We start from the raw sequence: 23,212 nt of genomic DNA, 5'->3' as shown, positions 1-23,212 counted from the left end.
GGTCAACAGCTCCTCCTAAGACACGACCAGCACTAGGAACGAGTTACTCTCAATTATATTCTCACCGTTTCCGTCATGTCGAGACATTCTGCTTTCGACAGACGTCTTTAAATACTGTGCAGGGCGACCTGAAGTCCAATTTTTTTAGTTTCTTCTTGTGGTGGCACCGTGTCGGAGGTGTGGAAAGTGTCGTCAGAGAACGGAGACCTCGAAGCGCTCGCCCTCTGACGCCCTCACGACGCAACAGGTCCTGTACTCATTTGGTGGTCGCCACGTCTGCGGGGAGACAAGATGAGATGAGACAAGATGAGATGAGACAAGATGATGAGATAGGATGAGAAAAGACAAGATGAGGGGAGGTGAGATGAGAAAAGATAAGATTATTTAAGATAAGATGAGAAGATGTGAGACAAGATAAGATGACAAAATATGAGAAAAGATAAGATTAGATAAGATGGGATGAGATAAGATAAGATAAGATGATATAAGATAAGATGAGATAAGATAAGATGAGATAAAATAAGACGAGATAAGATTAGATGAGATTAAGGTATTAAATCAAGTTGATTAGTCTGGACTAATAAATGCCTTTTTTCTCAAATGTGAGCATATGAACCGTGATTAGTATATTAAGAATCTATTATTCATTGTTATTTTTTTTAAGAATCTTTTGTAATACTTTTTTCTTAGTTTCAATTTGCTATGAGGATTCATTGTGATTATTATGATTATAATTACAATTATTATCGCTGTTATGTTTGGTACTAGTGCTTCTACGCCGATGAGATGAATCAGTATTCAACAGCCACTTTGGAATCATGATCTGTGAGATAAGGTTATGAGGTTATAAATGATAAATTAAGACCCATGTAATCCACATCCCAATTAATAATTACAGAAATCATCTGAAATAGCGATTGCTCTCTCTCACGCACTAAGAACTTACCTTTGCAGGCGTCATAAAGCTGGAAAATATTCAATTTAAGGTTTAAATTAGTACAACTGTGAAATAAGCCAAATTGGGGAGCACCATGAATACCACTTGCTCTAGTCTGAACATAATTGTATTATTGAAAAGCTGAGTGGAATACTCAATTCTGATGGGTCAATAGCAGCAATCAGTGGTCAGTTATTTCTGAATAATGACCGTTGCCACGGCAACAACTCCTCCGGCTGCATTGGCTACACTGTGGACTACTCTTAGTGGAAGCTCTTAAACTTGGCTAACTAGTTATGAAACAGTTTCAAATCAATATTCCGTCTCAATGTATTACTAGTTTTACTAAGTATCTGTGTAATAAGTGGAGTAACGTGCAGCCCGCCTTCAGAGTGATACAGGATGATGACGCCGTGAACAGTTATTTTGCGATAATGACCGGCGGGCTCCACGTTATCCCTCACTTATCTTATGCAATCGCACCTTTCTTTCCCATGTTGCTTCTACAAGCACCGGTCGTTTTTTTTCCGGGCAAGACGCTTGGCGCTCACCTCGTTGTGCGGTATGCAGTGATGGAAATCCACCATCTCAGAGACTAACTTTTCGGATCTGGTGGTGTAGAGTTGTCTGGGGATCTACACAGAACGAGGGTGAAAAGGCACAGCGTTAACTCTTATGCACAGAGCGGTTTGTTCGAGATCTCACAAGGAGCATTTTAGCAATCAAACAGTTGATCAGCGAGCATGAATGATCATTTTAAGGCGGTATTAGAAAAAGCAAAACAAACCTGCGACTACAAAGACGATTCCTATTCTACTTTGATGTTAATTCCATACATTCCGATTGAAGGGTAAGGGTTAGGCTCTTGCAATTGATGTGTTCCGCTAAAAAACCTAACCAAAGTTCTCAAGGAACCTTGGGTAAGATATCCATGTACTGACAAACCCATCTTCTTATGTAATGTGGATCGGCTAATAAAACACTGAAGCTCATTTACTATTGTCCAATAATGTTCTCATACATTATTTAGATTATCACATATTCAACATTCACCATTAACAGAGCATTGGCAAAAGTTTATATACGTACATATATGCGTGTGTGTGTGTGTGTGTGTGTGTGTGTGTGTGTGTGTGTGTGTGTGTGTGTGTGTGTGTGTGTGTGTGCGCGTGTGTGTGAAATATGTATTTCATTGAATTGCAATATTTCAAATATTAAAAAATACCCTCATAACATCTGAAGACAGAATTAATTTTTCTTGGTTTGACTGTGACTTCTGATTCTAATCAGTGTGCAATGCGGAGCTGCAGACAGGTCTATGGAGGTTTATTACCTCGATAATATCTGCTAACTAAGATGCAAAATAAATGCGTCTTTGTGGATGGCTTGGCACAAATGTTAGTAGATTAGGAGGTATTACTTGTCGGGTGTTAAAAAGTTCCTTGGTTAATATTTTAGGCAGCCAATCAAGCCCAAACGGCGCTGTACTGTTTACCTCAATACTCAGATGTATATTTTCAATGGAAGCAAAAGTGTTTTGCTCAGAGCGTTGGGACTGGGAGGAACCAGGACTGGAGGGGCATTGTAACGTGGACACTTGGGTCAGAGCCCCATCGTCGCTCTCAAAAACTGGGTTCACTCTCAGAGTGTTCTCAAACGCATAGGGAGCAATGGAAGGCCTACAATGTAAAGGACAACGGGTCGTAAATACTAAAGAACACAACACCAGGGATGCACCGATTGTGGAAATTCTGAGCCGATACCGATACCGGTGTTTAAAATAACGATTTGGTCGGCCGTTCATCACATCATCACATTATCTTTGAATGAGCACAAGTTGAATCATACAAATGTTATGAAACAACCTTCAATATAACCCTTTTTCACACAACAAATATTATTTTTGTGGAAAAATAACTGTTTCAAAAGCCTTTTTTAGTCTGCTATACAACGACCTGATCAATGAGAATAATTTTTCGTGTACTTAAATAGCCCAACAAAAAATATTTTTGGGAAACATAAATTAAATGTAAGTAAATGTAAATGCAAAAGTGATAACAAAAGCAATAAGGTTAAAATAATCAAATCAAAGAGCAAAGTTAAAATAATTAAACTTTTTGCCGTCGCTGCGCTGCACTGTGTGCCTTTGCTTTGTGAACCTGACGCTACCCCCGTGCCGTTATCCCGTTCCCATATCCCAATCACACACGGTGCTTGTTTCGTTCCATAAGGAAACGGAGTAAAATCAACACTCTGTTTTGGCGCGCCAATCGCGCCTGGGTTTGGCACCGTCGGTACCGTCGGAGGGAGACAGGTGCACAAATTGCGGCCAGATTGCTCCCTCTCCACATCCCGCGCCCCCCACATGGACACCTTTGTCGCCTTTAGAAAGAGCCAGCCCTGCCAACACAACAGTGAGCCAGAGCAAAATTGATGCGACACAGCAGATAATCATCGGCCACTGCCATCGGTCAACGTCATCTTTTTGACAATAGGCCGATGGCAGTCAACAAGGCGAATATGGCAGATACCGATGTACGGCCGATAAATCGGTGCATCCCTAAACAACACCAAAACAGCAGCACAGTACACAAAGTCAAACAAAGGTCAGACACTTACACCAAGGTCACAGCCTTCATTGTCCGCACACACTTCTTGTTGATGAAGAGCAGGATGCCGATGATGGAGCAGACCAGGCAGAGGCTTCCCACCAGGCAGGTCACGATGAGGGAAGGGTCCACCGGCATGGACACCAGCTCGTTGCAGTGCTCCCCATGGTAATGCCAGTATTTACCTACAGGACACCTGGTATATAACAACAACAACACTCAATGAGTCATAAAACATATGACATGATGATATCACATTGTCATAGTATAGTAAAGTATAGCACAGTATTGGTATGGCATGGTATGGTATAATATAGTATATAGTATAGTCCCTGTCCTACCTGCAGGTGACTCCGTGCCATGGTATGAGCTCGCCGAGGTCTCCATTCAGTACATTATAGTATAGTATTGTATAGCATAGTATAGTATAGAATAGTCTGAGTCCTACCTGCAGGTGGCTCCGTGTCCCGGTATGATCTCACAGGTGCCTCCGTTCTGGCAGTACTCGGGCTGCAGCGTACAGGTGCTCTGGCAGGGCAGGCCTTGCACGGCGCTGTAGCCCGGGTCGCACAGGCACTCGGCCTCGCCCGTCCAGCTGTTTACCACGCAGCGCGAGAACTCGTTGCACGCCAGGAACTTACAGGGGTCCGCCTGGTCCGCTGGAGAGAAGAACGGGAGGAAGAAGAGGGGGAGGAGGTGAAGAACACCCTTAATCAACCCTCACGGACGCGTGAGTCGACTATATTCTGGGGGGGGTTTTTTCAACCTGATTAAGCAAGGTCATTTTATTTGTTTATCGTTGGCAACCTTCGAAATGTATTCACGGGGCCCGGGCAGGGTTCATAGGAGGACCGCATTAGGGCCCGCGGGCCGCCACTTGCGCTGCAGACTCGGTCCGAGGAGCACGAAATGAAAGGGCATTTTGATTGATGTGAAAGGAGTCTACTTTCAATAAGACATTGTTAATGAGGCGGCAGACAGCGAGCCGCTCCTCCGCACAAACAAAACGCTGCAGATTAGCGCTACACGGCACGTAGTCGAGCTGCACGACCTTGTGCTTTGAGTCGGAACGGCACAATGTCATCGAGCAGGAGCGTCGGCAAGAACGGCGATCTTCACAGAGACAGGGAATAAATTATGCATCTTGGGGTTTTTTTGTTTCTTCTTTGTTTTGAGATTGTCAACATCGGCTGGATTTGCCGTAACACTGTGTGTAAAAGTATAAGAATATTCAGCCTGAGCTTTTCTTCAAAAAAAATGTCTATTTCCATGGATTTCTTTCATTGAAATAGTCACTTTTCAAAGAGCATTTATTTCTTGCATTACATTTCTTTGTTTATCTTGTTTTTCATCCTTAGTATTTAATATTTCTTTACAAAATCAATTTCTGGTACTTTTTTTGTCAGGTGTAATACTATCATTCTTATGAGAAGGAAGGTTAATATTAGGAATTGACTCTAACTCCTTTTAAGTGTTTTTTTCCTTTTTTTTTTACAAATATTTTACCAATATTTTCCATAGATTTAACGTTATTAGTGTGTTGAAAAAACAAACATATTTTTTATTTTATTTAGCTGGCACTTTATAAGAAACAGCCATTCAATGTATTTTCCATTATGTATGCACTCCTCCACCACCACTCCTCTACTCCTCTGCCGTTTCCATTTTCTGTGGCGGGGTCCGCCACCAGCGTACCCGGTTCAACGTCCAGGGAACGGCTATCGATCTCGATGTCCAGCCTCTTGGACGCGGCGCTGCAAAAGTCCTCCAGCACGCAGTGCACGGCCTCGGTCACGTTGTACGGCACCGGCTTGTCCAGCTTCATGCGGCTGTTCACCACCACGCTGCCGTTCCTGAAGTTCAGGATCTCCAGCTGTTTGAAGCCCGTCAGGTTGGACTGAAGGTACGGGAGCAGCTGGAGGGGAAACGCGAGTAAGGAGCAAAATCAACACGGAGCGCCGAGAAATCCTGAGCATTTTACCTCATCTACGCAAATAATTGAATTTTTTTTCCAGTTAGTCATGTCGGTTAAGAGCCGTCGTTAGTTGTACATGCTGACTTTTTTTTCGGGTTAAATGTTTTCAGTTTCTGCAAAGTTAGTGATCACGAGAAATCACTTCCCAAAAGACACCTCCAAAATTCTTTTAAAATAGACTCCCCCGCGCGCCATTTTACTCATGGGCGGCGGTCTGAAATCTATTTTAAAACACGAGCGAGTGACTACATCCTAAGGGGGTGAACAGCCTTTTCTTGATTGGAGGAGGATATGGATTTCCGTTGAGATGCTTAATTGAAAAGTTCGCTCTCTGAGAAACAGAGAGAAAGAGAAAAAAAAAATAATAATAATAATAGAGGTTTGGATTAATTTCGGCAGAACTGTCCGCATCCTCCTTAGAACAAGAGCAGGGGAGAGGGATTATCGAAACTAAGAGCAGCGGAGAGCTTCATTCCATTTGATTCCGCTGGAGCGCCGAAACGGAAATGATTCGGGGCGGATTTTAACCATGAAATAATGAAATGAATCCGCCGGGACGTACGGCGTCACGTGACGGACAGTGCACTTTCGGGTTAGGATCAATGCGCAAGCGTATTGTCAGTGCACACGGGTTTTCGGCCACTGCAGGAGCCGTACGGCACCAGCGTGAGAACAAGGGATAAAAGGCCAGAACAAATAGAGAGAGAATGCACAAACTTCAAAGTCTTCACCGTTACAAAAAAAACCCATCAAATATGAATCAACGCACGGCTGGATCCTCTTATCCAAAGTGCCTCGCAGCCTGCAACCCTGAGCGACGTATTTCCATATTCTACTCTTCTCTCTATGGCGCGAGACGTCGACAGCATCTAAAAGCCATACCTACCCACTAATATCGCGTCTGACAACTCTACACCTCCACGAGTTGACGTCCGACTGGAATGATCAATGTTTGTATGTAAAAAAAAAAAAAAAAAAAAAGCTGCTTTCACATCTTGCCAGCTGTGATTCCATCTCATCTGTCCATCCCTCCGTCAACGACTGAGCCGCAGTGGCTCCGCTTAAGTCATACCCCTTCACCGCTGATAGCTGTTGGCAACCCTGACGCACTGTAATTTCATGGTTTTGAGATACGATTATGCAGACTTGAAATCGAAGGCCAAGAGAGTGAAATGTGAGTGAAAACGTATGAGTATGACCACCAATGTGGCCAACTAAAGTGCTAAATAAGGACAGGGCGTGGACGCTCAGAATGTCGCGGAATATTTCACGTTTCCAATTTACGAGATGAATTGCACTCTGACGAGCGTGTGATAATGGAAACATCAACGTAATGCCAAACATTGAGTCCAAATTTGCAATTTAGCCAAATGTGTCAATGGCCTGGAACGCTATCAATGTAAAAAAAAAATATATATATATATAAAAAGCCCCGAAAAAGCTTCATTTTGCAGTTTCAGTGGGTGGGTAATATACGTAGGTCGTTCACAAGACTGATACAATATTTGAAAGGTAAAACTTTAAATACGGTTTCCTATCAACCTATTGGCCAATGACCTATTTGCTTATCATCTATTTCTAGCGTGTTAGATGTTGTATTTATACGGCACATGCAACGTCAAATTAATCAACTAACCAAAAACAATCCCTCAAGCGCTCCTCTACCTCCAAAACCAAAACAAACAACATCCCAAAACCCTGCAAAGCGTTCACAGCTTGCCGCCAGCCGCGAGCCACAGCCCGGGACGGATGACAGGGGGTGACGCTCCGTCGGGGAAGAGGGGAAGGGACTTCCACAACGGCCCACGAATCAATATCTATCGATTACAACTGTTCTCCGTCTCTCCGCCGGTGCTCTCTTTTCGCCCAAAAGACGGAGGCGTCCCGGAGCGACGGCGACGTGAGGACAGGAGATTAGGGTGCTTTAACCGGCCTTGGGTTCATGCCTGGCTGCAGCGCTGGAGATAAGAGGCCTAAAGCGCCGCTGCTCTGATCTGGTTACTGCACTTATCGCCAGGGCACAGTTTACTGCAGGTCAGCTAATTACGCCAAACAGTCGCGAGAAAAGTAGGAAGTGTCCACTCGGCTGAGCTTGGAACGAAAGGCTGGAATCGTTGTGTGCCAGTCAGGCGGGGAACTTTTTTTTCTCGTTTAAAAGATAGTCCTTGCGGGAGAGATGGAGCTCCTAACCTGCGGGGAGCGAGAGCCACGTCGCTTGCTGTTATCTTTAAAAGGTTTACCCACTCCCCTTGAAACGAATTTCCGAGTTCACATTTTTTCAACGTAAGATGGACATTTCTTAAAGTTTCAAAGATATAAACAAGGTCAAACTACCTACAGCAGTATCTCAAAAAGTTGCATTTTATAACTTACTGCAGATTGTTAATGTGGCAAAAAAGTATTATTATTATTAGTATTATATTATTTATTGCCAAAATTCTACACATTCCGCCTTTCTGCACTGAAGATTTCCATCTGTGTACGTGCATATACTGTATTATGTATAACCTGTATATAAATATGCTTTGATATTACAGTAGAAAATCAACAGAACGTGGGAGGAACTTTGCATTCCACGAGGAGCTCAACGCTGCTGCTGAAGTTACGCTTGTATCTACTGGTTCTTGATTTGAGGGAAAAAAAAAAAAAGACCTCATCCCCTCTTTTGTGATCTCCAATGTCAAAATAAAATCTCAAGAAAATGATATTCGCTAAAGAGAATGGTAAAAAAAAAAAAGAGAGAATATTAATACACAACATTTTAAACCTCCATGTCCAATGTTAGTGGTTGCTTCACAAACCAGTAGGTACAGGAGTAATGGAGCGGGACGAAAAGGGGAAAGCGAGGGGGCCGCGCCCTACCCAACGTTACACCGTAAAGGGGCCACCTGAACCTACCATTTCACACGGCAAACATTAGAGTGCGTCAATTTAAATGGGCTGGAAATTTGAAAAGTGTTGATTTTAAATCATCGTGACATTTTCTTCTTTTTTTATGCATTTGTGTTCAACTCAAAAGCCCATTTAAAGGACATTGCAGCTAAAAGGTTGTGGATATAAATATGGCTCTAGAATGTAAATATATATATATATATATATATATATATATATATATATATATATATATATATATATAAATCATCTGTAAATACTCACCATTGCAAACTTCTGACCATAACTAGTTTTTACCAGAAAGAAAATACTAAAATACACGTGACAATAAGAAGTAGAACAGCATATCCTCAGTTTGGGCAACCATTTAAGATTGGAGATGGAGTATTTTCTTAATGGCTTAAAGTTACCTTTTTGCATTTGAAAATGCTGCACAACAAAGAGAAAAGTTAAATCTACACCGTACGGTATCGCTAGATTTCAACTTTTTTTTTTATCCACGGCCAGTAGAGCTTGATATTAAATCTGTCACGGCAAAGTGCACAGGAGGAGCCCACAAGAGCTTCTGTAATGGAGGACGACGCTTTCTGACCTTTAAACTGAATAATGATGCATGCAAACTAAGGATCGCAGCAGCTTCGGTTTCCTGCGTCAAATCCCCAGTTGAAAAAAAAGATCATTTAAAGCCTATCATTTTTCATTTGTGTATCTTTATTCCCTGAAAGAGCGTCGCCCGGGTTGGTAAGAAAGCGATGGCCGCCTCGCCGGAAGCTTATGCTCCCCCTGCTCCTTGGCACGGCGGCGTGCAGGCAATCCAATTTGTATTGATATTCTGCCACAGTTTGAGGTTAAAGCGTTTACGTAACGCCGAGCACAAGGCACTTTGGAGCGAGCCTAAAAATATTCCCTTTCCCCCTCCCTCCCTCCCTCCCTCTCCCCCTCCCGCTCTACCTTCAGGACTTCGCACAGAAGGAGGACGTCACCCCGTGCGACTGTGAAGGTATCCGTTTTGGCTTCGGTTTGCAAGAAATCCGAGAGAATCCGAAGCAAAAACCTTCGGCTCGCAGAAAGACAGACAATGGAGTAGCTGCGTCCTTGGCATTCTTCCTTTTTAATTGTAAACCCTGACCTATCACAGAAATACCGAACGCACACACACACACACACACACACACACACACACACACACACACACACACACACACACACACACACACACACACACACATCCGTTTCGCCGAGGATAACTTCCTGCAACTGCCTGACACACTCACACTACCGAAGCCCACCGGCTGACTGATGCAGCAGGAAGCAGATTGGAAGCCGCTAATAGAACAATGTGTGTGGTGCTTGAATTAACCGCAATTCCTTCAAGCCCCTCATCCAAGTCGGAGGCCGTCACCTACGGCGGAACCAGGTCCCGTGACGCCGACTGGCGCCGATCGAACCGCGGACGTTTGGCTTTGTCGCCGCTTTTTAACAATCGTGGGTAAATACAAGCTGTTATGGAGTATTTTTCCCGGCGGCAGATTTCCTAAGCCTCTTATCGGTTTTCATTGTTCAAAAAGATGAATTTCAGCGTTCGTTTGTCCATTCCTTCACTCGTTTCTTACACTTGACCTTGGCTATCCCTGCACTTGACCTTGGCCGGTGTTCGTAGTAAACATATGAACATCAAATGTAAGGAAAAAAAAAAACAACATTGAATGTGAGCTTTTATCAGGGCGAAACTAGTCAAAATTTGAAATCCCAGAATAGAATGTGTCGCGGTACAGACGTCCTTTTGATTGAGAGCCAAACGTAGAAGGTACATGATCACTAGTCAGCAAGTCAAAACAACAGGTGCAAACACTGTACAGAGGAATGGCAACAGATCTTTGGCTCGCTATACGGTTTCTAGGAACTGTTTTGAGCTATATGCTCACTTTTGCGAACTAAAACTGAAACTTTGACACAGTTATCATCAGGAAAAAAACGCCTCGATTTTCGACGAATCCTCACAAACCCCGATTGGGCAAAATCACGTTCTGAAACGTGCTCGCAATTAAACACTTAAAGTTCTCCAGGAAGCCAACGTTTTAGCACAAGGGAAATAATTAAGGCAAGAACGCAAAGCAAAAAATTAGACCCAAACACATGAACCAAATCCCCCCCCGGAGAAAGAAAGACGTCTAATGTGATGGAGCCAGGAGTCTAAGGGACTAGCGCTTTGTGTTAGAGATGTTAGACATTTTTTGCGATTGTGATGATCATTAGATACTGCATTGATGGATGTTAGGAGGTTAAATAATACAAAGGTCATGCTCTCTCTGAGGCAGGGGGGCGATCCAAGTAGTTCCAATATGGAAACGATACCGGTATGGAGGCTAAGGTCCTCTGTCTCCTAGGCCCAGACTTACTGGAAGCTCCAGGATTTGGCGGCTCTCTGGACTCAGAGTGCTGTGTCTAAGTGAAACAAAATATTCGACAACCGTCTCTGACTGTTTACAAACAATGGGTTTCATCTGAAATAAAAAAGTCTTTCATTAATACAGGTGAGGACAATAATAGCGATATACAGTATATACATACAGCTTGTATTTTGTTGTTTGTTGCAAATAGCAGATGTGAGGATAAGGCATCCTGTTAACTGCGCCCTCACTTGTGTGGGACGGGGACGATCAAGGTGGCGGCCTTACTCTTATATATATATATTTTTTGGGGCGTTGACAGCTTAGTTTTAACGCTACTCCTCGAACCAGCAAAGCTCACGAGACATTTACCAGACATCATCATCTCGGAGACTACCAAAGCAAATGGAAGAACATGGCGTGCAGGAGCATGATATCGAGCACAAAAGCTTGTTTACCTACCAGCTCGAGAAAGGTGTTCTCCAGCGATCTGTACTCGAGAGAACTCTTGTTGAAAAGGTCGTCAGAAAACATCATGTTAGTGACCCTCAAGCTAAAGAACACCACTAACTCTTTGCTCTTGTCCACGGCCGTCATCAGAGGCGTGTTAATCTGCCTGAGGGCCGGAGCGGCCGTGGACTCGGAGGGTAATCCGCTGCCGCTGTCTTCCTCCAGGGGCTCCCTCACTTCCGCCTCAGTGGGTTTCGGGGTTTTCTCGGCCTTGTCCCGAACGTCCGAGTTCTCGGCGTCCAGAATATCCGTGGAGCTCCGCGTCACGCCGCTGTGCAGGGGCTGGTCTCCTTCCTCGAGGGCGTTGCTGCCGTCGGTCGAGGGAAAAGCCGACGCCTCAACCACGTCGGGATCCTCTGGTTCCTGTGGTTCCTGTGGTTCCTCTGGTTCCTCTGGTTCCTCTGGTTCCTCCGGCTCTGGTTCGATGCCCTCCTCCGCTTGGACCGCGCCGTCTTCAAATGAAGGGGTGGAGACCGGCGCCTCTGCTTCCATGTTCATTGGCTCTACGGCTTCTGTAGACTCACTGCTGGGGACGGCGGGTACGTCACCGGTCGCCTCGACAGGCTCCAGGTCCGGAGAGGCCTCAACACCTTCCTCATCCTGTTCCTCTTCCAGATCGTTGCTAATCACCTCAACCGCTGCGGGTCGCCCTGGGGAACACAGCAGGAGAAAAGGAGGCTTTGTCAGAGATGACGTAAAAAGCGCCGAAAAAACATTAAACACAGATCCGCCCGGCACCGAAAGACATCAGAGCGATGGTGGACTTACCCTCGGCCGCGGGTTCCTCAGGTTGGACCGCACTTCCCGCCGTCTCCAAGGTGGGTGGTATCTCCTCCATCAGAGGCTCCAGCTCGTCTCCCGTAAGCGTTGGCTGTGTAATGGGCGCCGGCACAGTGACCGGCGGCATCAGGACGTCGACGTCCTCCTCGGAAGAATGCTCTGCCGGCTCCTCCTCCGACGGGGTCGCGGCGGGAGCGTCACCGCTGACCGCCACCGCCACCTCTGGGGGGTCCGGATCGGGGACGAAAGGCTCAAAGGTTAGCGACGCCGGTTGGATCGTGAAAGCTTCGAAGGCGTTCTGCGGGATCGCGTCCTCCGCTGAAGACGACCCATCTCCGTTAGAGACCACGGTCTTCATGGGGTTTATGCCCAGCTCCGCCATGGGATAAATGGTGGTCACTGGAAAAAGAGTTGGTTTTGTAATTCCCAAACTGATGTTTTTTTCATATATATATATAATGTTATAAAACTGTAATAACATTGTACACGCAGTAATAACTGGAATGTACTCGTTCCTGTAATCCATCCCCTTATAATTGTATCTATATATTTATTCGTCCTGTACATCTATAGTGTCTATATATACATAGTTTATCCATCTATATTTTATTATATTTTATACCCGCAGCCATACTAGCAACCACCCTGCCGCTTAGCCCCAGCTATTGCCATTTTCACCTTTTTTGGTATATTTGTCTATTTTTGTTTTTAATTTGGCTATTTCTGTTTTGTATTTGGATATTTTCTTTGTGTACACGGCCTTTTCTTTTTCAGACTTTTAAGTAGTTTTCATGCTAATTCAGTCAATGGCAAGATTGGCAATGCAACCAATCATTGCCAAGACAAATTCCTTGTATATGAAAATGTACTTGACCAAAATAAGCGATTCTGATTGTGTTGATTATGAATGCAGTACTAAATCACAGTGTTCGGTTTTATTTATTTTATTTTTATTTATTTTTTGTCCATTTCATCCTCATAAATATTTCCTGTAAAATAGCGTTTACTCACCAGTCTCGAAGTTGAGGGTGTGTATGTCCAGAGGCAGCGACGTGTCCTGCCTCAAGGCCTCGGCCACGATGTATTTCAGTTTGGGGCCGGTGGAATCTGCAGCGGCTCCTCCCGCCTCCACGATGCTTTCCACATCGTCGCCGAGCTCCGTGCCGCCATTAAAAACCACAGCGTAGCGCACGGACGCATCCTCCAACCTGAGCAGCAAGACACCATGTCCCAGAAATCCATGGAAATAGGTTAGACATTGATGAAAGTCTGTCTCCAAGACGTTGGAGATGCCATTGTTGTTCTTGGTGTTGCTTTAGTCGGTGTTATTAGACAGAATGAAATTGAAATATCAATAGGAAGTACAGTAGAGGTCATTTGTTTCTTGCTTAATATAAATCCATGTGTATTTTTTAAGTGACTAACTAGTACTTCCTATGGAAGCCCAGAAGGGTAAGGTGAAAGACAAAACCTCCAACCCCAAGTAAGTGACTATAAGGGGGTTAACGGTGCACATTTGGCCATGTTTCCAAATAGTTGTGGATTTTTTTAAATTTTTTAAACAGATTTTGATTTCTTGGAAAACTTGAATATGAATACGAAACATGAAAAAATACAAACATTTTGCACATGTAAGTCATAGAGTTCAATATTTGATGGCTGTAGAAACAGTGAATTCTCTGTTCACGCATATGAAACATGCATTCCTCCATTGTAAATTTTTGGCCAATGGATAACTTCATGTTGTTAAAACGCATCAAAACGACTTTATAACTCGCTTAAATTACTTAATATTTGAGTTATTCATTTAAATGACTCAGCAACTGAGACTTGGTAACAATCGTAGACTTTTTGGCGCTCAAAATCGTTTTCCCACCTTCCCCTTCGGGACTTCCATAACTTCCAGGTCAGGCCTATTTTAGGTATTTTCTCATGTTGTGTAAAAACAACCTCATGTAAATCACCTAAACTCGAGAACACGAATCTCTTTGAATCCGGGAACTTTTTCGAAAACATGAAGCATCTAAGAGAGGGAAAAAAACAGAAAACAGAAGAATGAGGAAACAACTATGTTTAAAGATTTTGTCTATCTGTCTAGCCCGCTCCCATGCTGTTGACCCCTTCAACTTAAGCTCATTTCAAGTTCTATCAAATGTTAATGGCATTTTTTTTTTTTTTTTTTTTTTTTTCAACAAATTTCGATAACATTTTTGGGTTGAATGAGGGATCCCCACATTTATTGTCTATATAATGGAACTAATTGCTGTAATACAGCGCATGCGTGATAAAATATATTAATAAAAACACACAGAGAGCTGGTACAAGATATTTTTGCCTTCCACCATTGGCCTCATACTTCTTATTTCAAAAGATTTACTTTCAGAATGTCCCAATGTCTCAGAAAAATCTGGTCATTTTTGTTCCCAGTTATGAAAGATAAAGATCTCATTTGTATCAACTTAAAAGCTCTCCACATCTGAAATGATTGGCGTCCCATGCTAGAAGACATTTTTGCCTTCCAACAATGGCCTCCACCTTCTCGTTCCAAAGCATTCACTACAGGTAAAATAACATTTCCTCATATCTTGTGAAAATTAAATATTTTGTTCCCCCTAACTATGAGAAGTAGGTATTTTTGTAAGGTTGTCACCATGTCGGTGAGTCCCTTGGTGATGGCATTGTACTGTGGATCGTCAGCGCTGAGCTGCTCGCCGTAACCAGGGTCCACCACAGTGACGCTGAACTCCACTATGTGCTCCTCATAGTTCTCTGGGATCATGTTGGGATCCTCCGCCTGGAAAATACAACAGAATATCAAATCTATGTGTAATACACTGGATAAAAGCTTGTTTTGGATTTTGGGTTTGAGTTATTAATTTCAGCAATGTGCATGTTGGAATTTTGGAAAGAGTTTGTTTCTTTTATTTTAGTAGGCAAGAAATGTTTTCATTGCTATCATTATTGTTATTATTCTGATTAAAATTAAGAAAGTTAATATAATAATAATACTAATACTAATACTAATAATGATAATAATAATAATAATAATACTTATTATTTTTATTATTATTATTATTATTATTATTAATAATATTATTAATATTAATTTTATACCCAAATTGCATTTGTCATAATTATTTTATATTGATGAAACTGCTCCACATACGTTCCCAGCCTCAGTTGGAACTAAAATCACTGGAAGAGTCCAAGTGCCTGAAACAAAAGTATAATATATCAGTTAATTTATTTGCTTTATCTTTATGGTCTATATGGTTTATATATATCTGTCAAGTTCTTCCATTCAAATAACGCACTGATGCATGGCACTTACACCCTGTGTCTGGATCAGGTGTCACAACTTCACCTCTGGAAACAAAGGACATGGTAGAATAGTGGTTGATGCTCTGCAGAACTCAACATTTCACGATGTAAACAAGCCACATTTATAATTTCATCAAATGTTGTATTAAATTCCGACACCAACCAAATGATTCAACATTTCCAAGAATAGTCAAATGTCATAGATGATGAAGTTCAAGCCAAGTCTGAAATCACTAAATGAGAGTAGTCTAGTCCATCCAGTGTCCAAAATGACGGGTCCTCCAAGCAGATATCCTGAAGGTTTTTGGGACATGGGGGCTTTCTGTTTTGTTGTTCATGGTTTCCTTTGGGCCCAATATCCCTGGCCTCAGACAATATACGGCATGTTTGCCTTTGTAAATATTCACTAATAAGGAGGGTGCGAACTTTGAATGGTAAATTAGCGGTTCCAATTGTTTCATTCCCTCAGCGAATGAAATGAAGTCACAATGTGTGATATCGCACTTTTTCTTTCCAGTTTAACATTTAGATTGAGCTTTAAAAACCTAACTCATACATACCCTTCACTCCTGCCCTCCTCAGCCACTCTCTGCAAAGTAGAGTTATTAAAACAACAATAAGTCAACAGTCTATTGGACATAAATACACAACATTTCACTTAAATGTCCCTGGAGGTATTTCTAAATATGTATTTTTTTTTTACGGACCATGGCCACCATATCCAGGTGCTCCTGTGTGCTGCTGAAGTTGAGCGCCAGGTCGTCCATGCACAGGTTCTGTGTCTGGCAGGTGTGCACCCAGGTCTGGTACTCCTCCGAGTTGGGGACCCGGTCCAGGAAGATCCGGAACGCCTCCCAGATGGCCTCCTGACACACTGGAAATACACAACTGGTTTAACCTGGTTCCCATTAAACAGTCATTAAGGCAAATGCATATTATGTGATCTAATTCAATATTCGTTTTTAAATTGTAAAATGATGAAGGAGAGCAAATAGGGCAATCAGACATGCAGGTTAGAGCTCTGTTAGAAATAAAAAAATACATATACTGTATAACACTACTCTCAATTAAAAAACATCATAAACATAATCATCATCATTATATAATAATAGTAATAATAATAATAATAGATTATGATGATGAAAATTATCTTAATATAGATTATAATAAATATATATATACTGTATATACGTATACATACATATATAATCATATATATATATTTCCATGTTGTTATTAATGCGAAAAATGGTTAATTTCTCACTAATATTAAAATGACAAAAAGGGAGCCCGTATAATATTGAGTTCAATACATATTTCTGTAAATGTCAAATTTGATATTTGAAAGTCATCGCATGCTCATGACATTTTAGTTTATATGAAATGAGACCCCCTCCTCCCCCCGCGCCCCACCCCCACTATTTATCTTTTATCAATCTATTGCGAACAAGCTCCAAATGGACCAATAGCTATCATCATTCTGTAGAGACATCATCATTCTGTAGAGACTGATTTTGAGGTGTGTGAATTTAATTCAGCCTCATTCATACAAATACGCAACGTTCAACATGGTGACATTAAGGAACAATTTGTATTTTGTATTTTATTTTTCATTTGTACAAAAATAAAATTATGAAATGTGCAGTATACATACTATATATATAGATAGACAGATAGATAGATAGATAGATAGATAAATAGATAGATAGATAGATAGATAGATAGATAGATAGATAGATAGATAGATAGATAGATAGATAGATAGATAGATAGATAGATAGATAGATAGATAGATAGATAGATAGATAGATAGATAGATAGATAGATAGATAGATAGATAGATAGATAGATAGATAGATAGATAGATAGATAGATAGATAAATAGATAGATAGATAGATAGATAGATAGATAGATAGATAGATAGATAGATAGATAGATAGATAGATAGATAGATAGATAGATAGATAGACAAGAAGATAGAAAAACATTACACAATAAACCAGAAAATATAAATTAACAACGAAGAATGAAAAGTTGGCAATACACAATAAAGCTTATGATAAACAATAAACAATAATAATCTTTATTTTCTTTGACCTCAGAAAATCAAAGCAGCCCCATGTTTCTTTCTCCAGCCTCAGGCTGTCAGTATTCATCTCCTCAGATATCTCTGTTATCGTTGTCTGATGAATCTGCTGATCCTCACCGAGCCCTAATCCGCTGTTTTAGAAAAGCCTCATGCACCGCACGCTACTTAATGCAGTCCAGCCATGAATATGAATATGAATATGAATATGAATATGAATATGAATATGATCAGGACATATTTTGGGATCTCATTTTAAAAAGTCCTCACCTCTCAGTTTGTAGTATGCCCGGTGGCTGGTGATCACCGCCTTCATGGTCTCCTGGGGACACACCTTCACCCCGGTGGTGAAGAGCGTGGACCTCCTGCTCCTCTGAGGGCTCTCCTGCAGGGACTTGGAGGAGGAGGTGCTTGAGATTCTGACCGGTCTGGAAGATTCCAGGAAGTGCCTGTACTTAACATCTTTCAGTCCAGATAGACCACCTCTTAGTTCTGCAAGAAGAGCAACAGGACAAGTTAGATGTCTTTGGATGACTTATTTGGAGAATACTTCAGTTTTTCTTGTAAATTTTTAAAGTATGGGGCAGAATTCAAGGAAAGTAAAAAGAAAAAAAGGTATTACTTTTTTTTTTTTTTTACTTAGTCGAAAAAATAATAACCACATGTTATTCATGAAATGCACAGTGTACTGTAACACAGGGTCGTTCTGAACTGTGAAATTCTTGTGACAAGGTCGGCAACAACGACGTAAAAGGCATTGAAAGAAGATGTTCAATTGTTAAAAAGAGTCAGGAAATGAGGGCAAAACTAGCAAAAATATGGCAAGAATAAAGGCACATTCGAGACAGAAATTCATATAAAACAACATGCTATGTAAATGTAAATAAATATGTTTATATGTTAAATGTTAGATCTAAATCTAAATGTTGAATGTTAAATCTAAATGTTAAATCTAAATCGGAATGTTAAATCTATATCTAAATGATTAATCTATATCTAAACATTAAATCTAAATCTAAACGTCAAATCTAAATCTGAATGTTGAATCTATGTTTAAATGTTAAAGGTACATCTAAATGTTTAATCTAAATGCCAAATCTAAATCTGAATGTTAAATCTACATCGAAACGTGAAAACCATATGTAAACGTTAAAGTTAAATCCAAATGTTAAATCTAAATGTGAATGTTAAATCAATATCCAAACGTTAAATCTATATCTAAATGTTAAAGTTCAATCCAAATGTTAAATCCAAATGTGCGCCTAAATGTTGAGAAGATGTGCAAATAGCCCACGCTTCTTGCCTTGCCTTGCTTAAACAGCACGCACAGCCCCGCCCACACCACTCCCCGTGTATATATATATATATATATATATATATGAATACACTAACTAACTTTTTGTGCATATAGTGAATTGAGCAAAGTTTTTCCCTCCTACCCAGTACACCCTCCTACCCAGTACACCCTCCTATCCGCGTTCGATTCTCTGTGTGTGAACAACTCATACCTGTTAATTGCCTTTTTTCCAATATGTTTCAAACTTGATCATGAAATCATGAGTGTGAGAGTGAATTTTCTTTAACAGTTAAAACAAGAACAGAAGAATTAAAATGGATAAAGAATAACAACCAACTCTTATCACTTAGGTTGTTTTTGAACAAGGACAGAAACTATCTTTCTGCCCACCACAATGCAAAAAAGTTTGTGTGTGTGTGTGTGTGTGTGTGTGTGTGTGTGTGTGTGTGTGTGTGTGTGTGTGTGTGTGTGTGTGTGTGTGTGTGTGTGTGTGTGTGTGTGTGTGTGTGTGTGTGTGTGTGTGTGTGGCCACTAGATGGCAGTCTATAAGACGACTAACTCTTATCACGTTGGTTGTTTGTCTTCATCCATTTTATTCTTCTGTCCTTGCATTTACTGTCAAAAATGATCACCCTCAAACTCAAGATTTTATTATCAAGTTTGAAACATATTGGAAAAAAGGCAATTAACGAGTATGAGATGTTCAAACCCGCAAGGTACCAAACCCGGGTTCACAGCTTAGTTTGTGTATTCATAGATATTATATAGACGATTAGTGGTGTGGGTGGGGCTGTGCATGCTGTGGGCTATTTGCATACTTTCAAAACATTTAGATTTAACATTTAGATTTAGATTCAACATTTAGATTTAGGTTTTACATTTAGATTTAGATTCAACATTTCGATTTAGATTTTACATTTAGATTTAGATATTACATTTAGATTTATGATTTACATTTAACATTAAGATTTAACATTTAACATATAGATTTGACATTTACATTTAACATTAAGATTTAACCTTTAATTTTACTTCACATTTAAATTTAGATTTAATATATATTTTTTCATATTTAACCAAATTTTTACATTCTGCGCCCCATACAAGAATAGCAAAAGTATACACCATTTAAAAAAAACAAAACAAGCAACAGTTCCAGGGAATGTAAAAATGGGGAATATCTACAGTAATATGTATCGTGATGGTTGTGGACAACGGGAGAGTATGACCGGACAGTAAGAATATCATTATTGAATATTATAATATAAAGTGGAGGTGTGCCGATGAATATGTACATCCTATTTATTCTGTTCATACTATTTCCTCTACTATGAAGAACTACTATGAAGGTTTCTGTAGGCGACTTAGCTCCCATCTGCTCAAATGTCGCTGCTTAGTGGCCGTTATCAGAGTTATTCTAAAACAGATGGATTTTAGTCAATGAACGTGGTTTAGATTGAAATTTACAGTGGGAAAATAAGTGAAAAATATACAATCATCAACAGGGTGAAAAGCAATAAATTAAATACATATATTAATACATAAATACATGAATATTCCACGAATTTTGAACAGAAATCAACAATCTATGTGGATAGGTGCGCTTACATTATTTTTTTAACTTTTTTTTATTGAAAACCACTCATGGCAGAAGCTACTGATAATGAACACTAACACCAAATCAAGCCAAGTCACAGTGTTGAGTCACTGGAAAGGTAATCGTGTCTGACCAGTCAACCCGGTTCCCGACACTCCATTGAGCAAGGCTAATGCTTTAGATGGCGATGCCAGGTGGCAAACCTCGGGGGCCCTCTTAAGACAATAAGCCCGGATTTCTGAACCCTCAAAACAAGGGCCGCGACTTCACTAACCAAACCGAACCAACCCGCCTCTCTCCGGATTAGCAAGTGGAATTACAGCGGAGGGGTTTGAAAACAAAACAGATGTAATCAATGGTCGTGGGTAGAGATTTCCGCTGGGCAGGAAAGCACATTTTCCCGTAGATGGTCACAGACGACAAGGTGGTCATCTGGGGATAGGGAGGCTGCTTTTCTCTATTTCTATAAGTCCATCGATATGTCTCAACGGCTTGACAAATTTCACAGAAAATAACACCAAAACAACCTTCAAGGTCCTGTATTATACTTTTTTTCAACAAGTTAATGTAGGTCTCTGAGGTCCCCAAAACATGTCTTTGAAGATCTTTGCTGAAAATACCACTCAGATTATGCATTCTAGCCATTCTAACATGCCTCTACACCCCTACTGTTCTCGACGGACTGTTCCTGTGTGGTATGCAGTGAGCCGCTGAACTGTCACGTTTGTGACGCGCAGGGCTTTTTTTAGTTTGACTCGGTTAGGAAACGGTGGAAACAAATACAACCACAATAAAAACACAATGTTTATATTGGTTTTGTTTGGATGAACGCGCAGCAGAGCGCTGATCGCTCTGATCGTGCGGTGCACCTTTTTTCTTTTCTTTTTTGAAAAGTCAAAAATACGGATGATTTACTGGACATTATTTAAATGGGAGGCCAGCAGGACAGAAGGGTAAAATACAGGAGAATCCCGGGAAAAACGGAAGGGTTGACAGGTATGTTTCAAAAAGCACAATTATTATTTAAATTCTTACATTTCCCTCGTCTGCAGTTTTGTCACGGACAGTTGGTGTTAATTCCTCTTTCTTTTACAAAAGATGTGTGCTGGTCTGTGCATCCAGCAAAAGAGCAGTCCCCATGCTTAGCTCTTAATTTCCACATAACGTGAGCGTGTCCGGCGCACGCGCTGAAAAAGTGCCGCACCTTCACAAAGGTATGTCTCAGGCCGTGGGTGGGGTTATTCAGATGGGGTATCCAAGTGACGTAGGAAGGAGACGCGAATTTGAACGCCTTGTTGAATCACATGTTCTCTGAAATAGGCACCCCACAAAAAACTGACTGGGTTGTCTTCTTTCACTGCCCTGAGGTAGGTAGGCCCTTTAGAGACCGCAATGTATGTGAAAGGATGATTTATTCATTTATTTATTTTCATAACAGGTCCCCTTTAAGAGCTTTTCTTTCTAGCTTTGTACGTTATCTCGGTTTGGCCCACATTTGCCAAATTGGAACACAATTAGATGGCCGAAACTCAGTGTTCGTCGATAACTGCATTGAGGAACGCTGAATGTTAGCCTTCACTTTAAATAGGCTCTGAAAAGGAATGTGTTATGCACTGCTTGACATATATAAATAACAACCCATACAATGGACAATACTGTTTACATCCCTTGCCAATTTGGACCAACACCAAGAACATTTCATGCAAAGAATGTATGACTGGAGAGATTGTTTGTTGTCACTTTCCAGTAATTCTCTGTGCTGTTCAGCGATAAAGACCCAATCTATTTACTTCCCAGAACAGAGACATCTCTCTGACAAATCCCACATACATACCCATGAGATCCTGCACCGAGAGAGGTAGGGGAACAACCAACCAAAACGGGCCCTTAAAGTGAGGGCCACTGAGCAGAGTTACAAGCCAGAAAAGATTAGTGTCCCGCGACACCGAGAACAGAATGGCTTTTGTTTCCCGCAGGATAATGAACCTCGCCCAGGCACAGGGCATTGCAAACGCCGCCGCAGGGGCACGTTTCTGATCGAGACACTTGATCTGTGTGTATACTGTAGTCTTAAAATAAAAAAAATATTTACTAACATTTCCACACATGGTTCCGCGTTTGAAAATCAGAATCACATTCAACAGGTTGCGGGTTTCCAGCATTTTCTGGCCCGCCAAGAGAAAAAAGCTCTCAGAACTGCGCAGTAAATCCTGTTGTCCTTGCATATACGCTTAAGTCAAGTGGATCAGCAGCCCGTTAAATCTCCTGTCATGCATTAGGGCACCGCACAGACAGAATTAGCACTAAAACAAATTGGCTCGTGATGAAACATGAAACATGACAATTATTGCAGGACAGATTTCCCTTTCAGACATCGCCCCATATGCGATACCCCTCACTAGCATAGGAATACATGATAAAGGGGGGAAAAAAGTGGGAAAACAACTCCAAATTATGTGCAACAGTAATTACAGAAAGAGCCCGCCTCGCAGCTAAGCTTACCTTTGATTTGGCCGGCTTGGAGGCTAAACACAAACAACGTAAAGAACAGTCCCGACTTCAAAAGCATGATGGACCACTTCATGTTGTCTTCCGGACTGGGGATGTCATGAGTACGAATAAAAAGAAATCCACAGTCTCTTTATCTCAACTCCATAAGCTAGGTGTGCAGAGGTCTGCAGGTCGGCGATGGAAAGGTCTCCAGCTTACTGGGAAAGGGCGTCCAGTCCAGTCCAGTATAGTCCACACCGGCTCGGCCCTTCAGCTGCAGGTACCAAGTTTACTTTCCGGACGCTGTTTGATCCCGGTTGCAAAAAG

General features: G+C 41.4%; 1 protein-coding gene across 1 annotated transcript; it reads right to left on the bottom strand.

Annotated features, from left to right (window-relative positions):
* Nucleotides 1-192: 192 nt before the first annotated feature.
* On the bottom strand, nt 193-22,964 carry impg1b (interphotoreceptor matrix proteoglycan 1b; the record flags this gene model as incomplete). The annotated part of the gene is made up of 15 exons (XM_080011998.1): nt 193-276; nt 1,489-1,572; nt 2,433-2,616; nt 3,557-3,742; nt 3,995-4,205; nt 5,242-5,461; nt 10,769-10,858; nt 11,266-11,877; nt 12,206-12,492; nt 13,105-13,301; nt 14,058-14,116; nt 14,744-14,887; nt 16,122-16,288; nt 17,772-17,993; nt 22,898-22,964. 15 exons carry the CDS (start codon nt 22,962-22,964, stop codon nt 193-195), a joined length of 2,814 nt encoding a protein of 937 aa, XP_079868124.1.
* Between the last annotated feature and the right edge of the window lie 248 nt (nt 22,965-23,212).

The sequence above is a fragment of the Zeus faber genome (assembly GCF_960531495.2).
Source record: "Zeus faber genome assembly, chromosome: 13".
NCBI classification, from domain to species: Eukaryota; Metazoa; Chordata; class Actinopteri; order Zeiformes; family Zeidae; genus Zeus; species Zeus faber.
The sequence above is the reverse complement of the archived record's forward strand: the minus strand, read 5'-3'. Positions and strand labels throughout refer to the sequence as shown.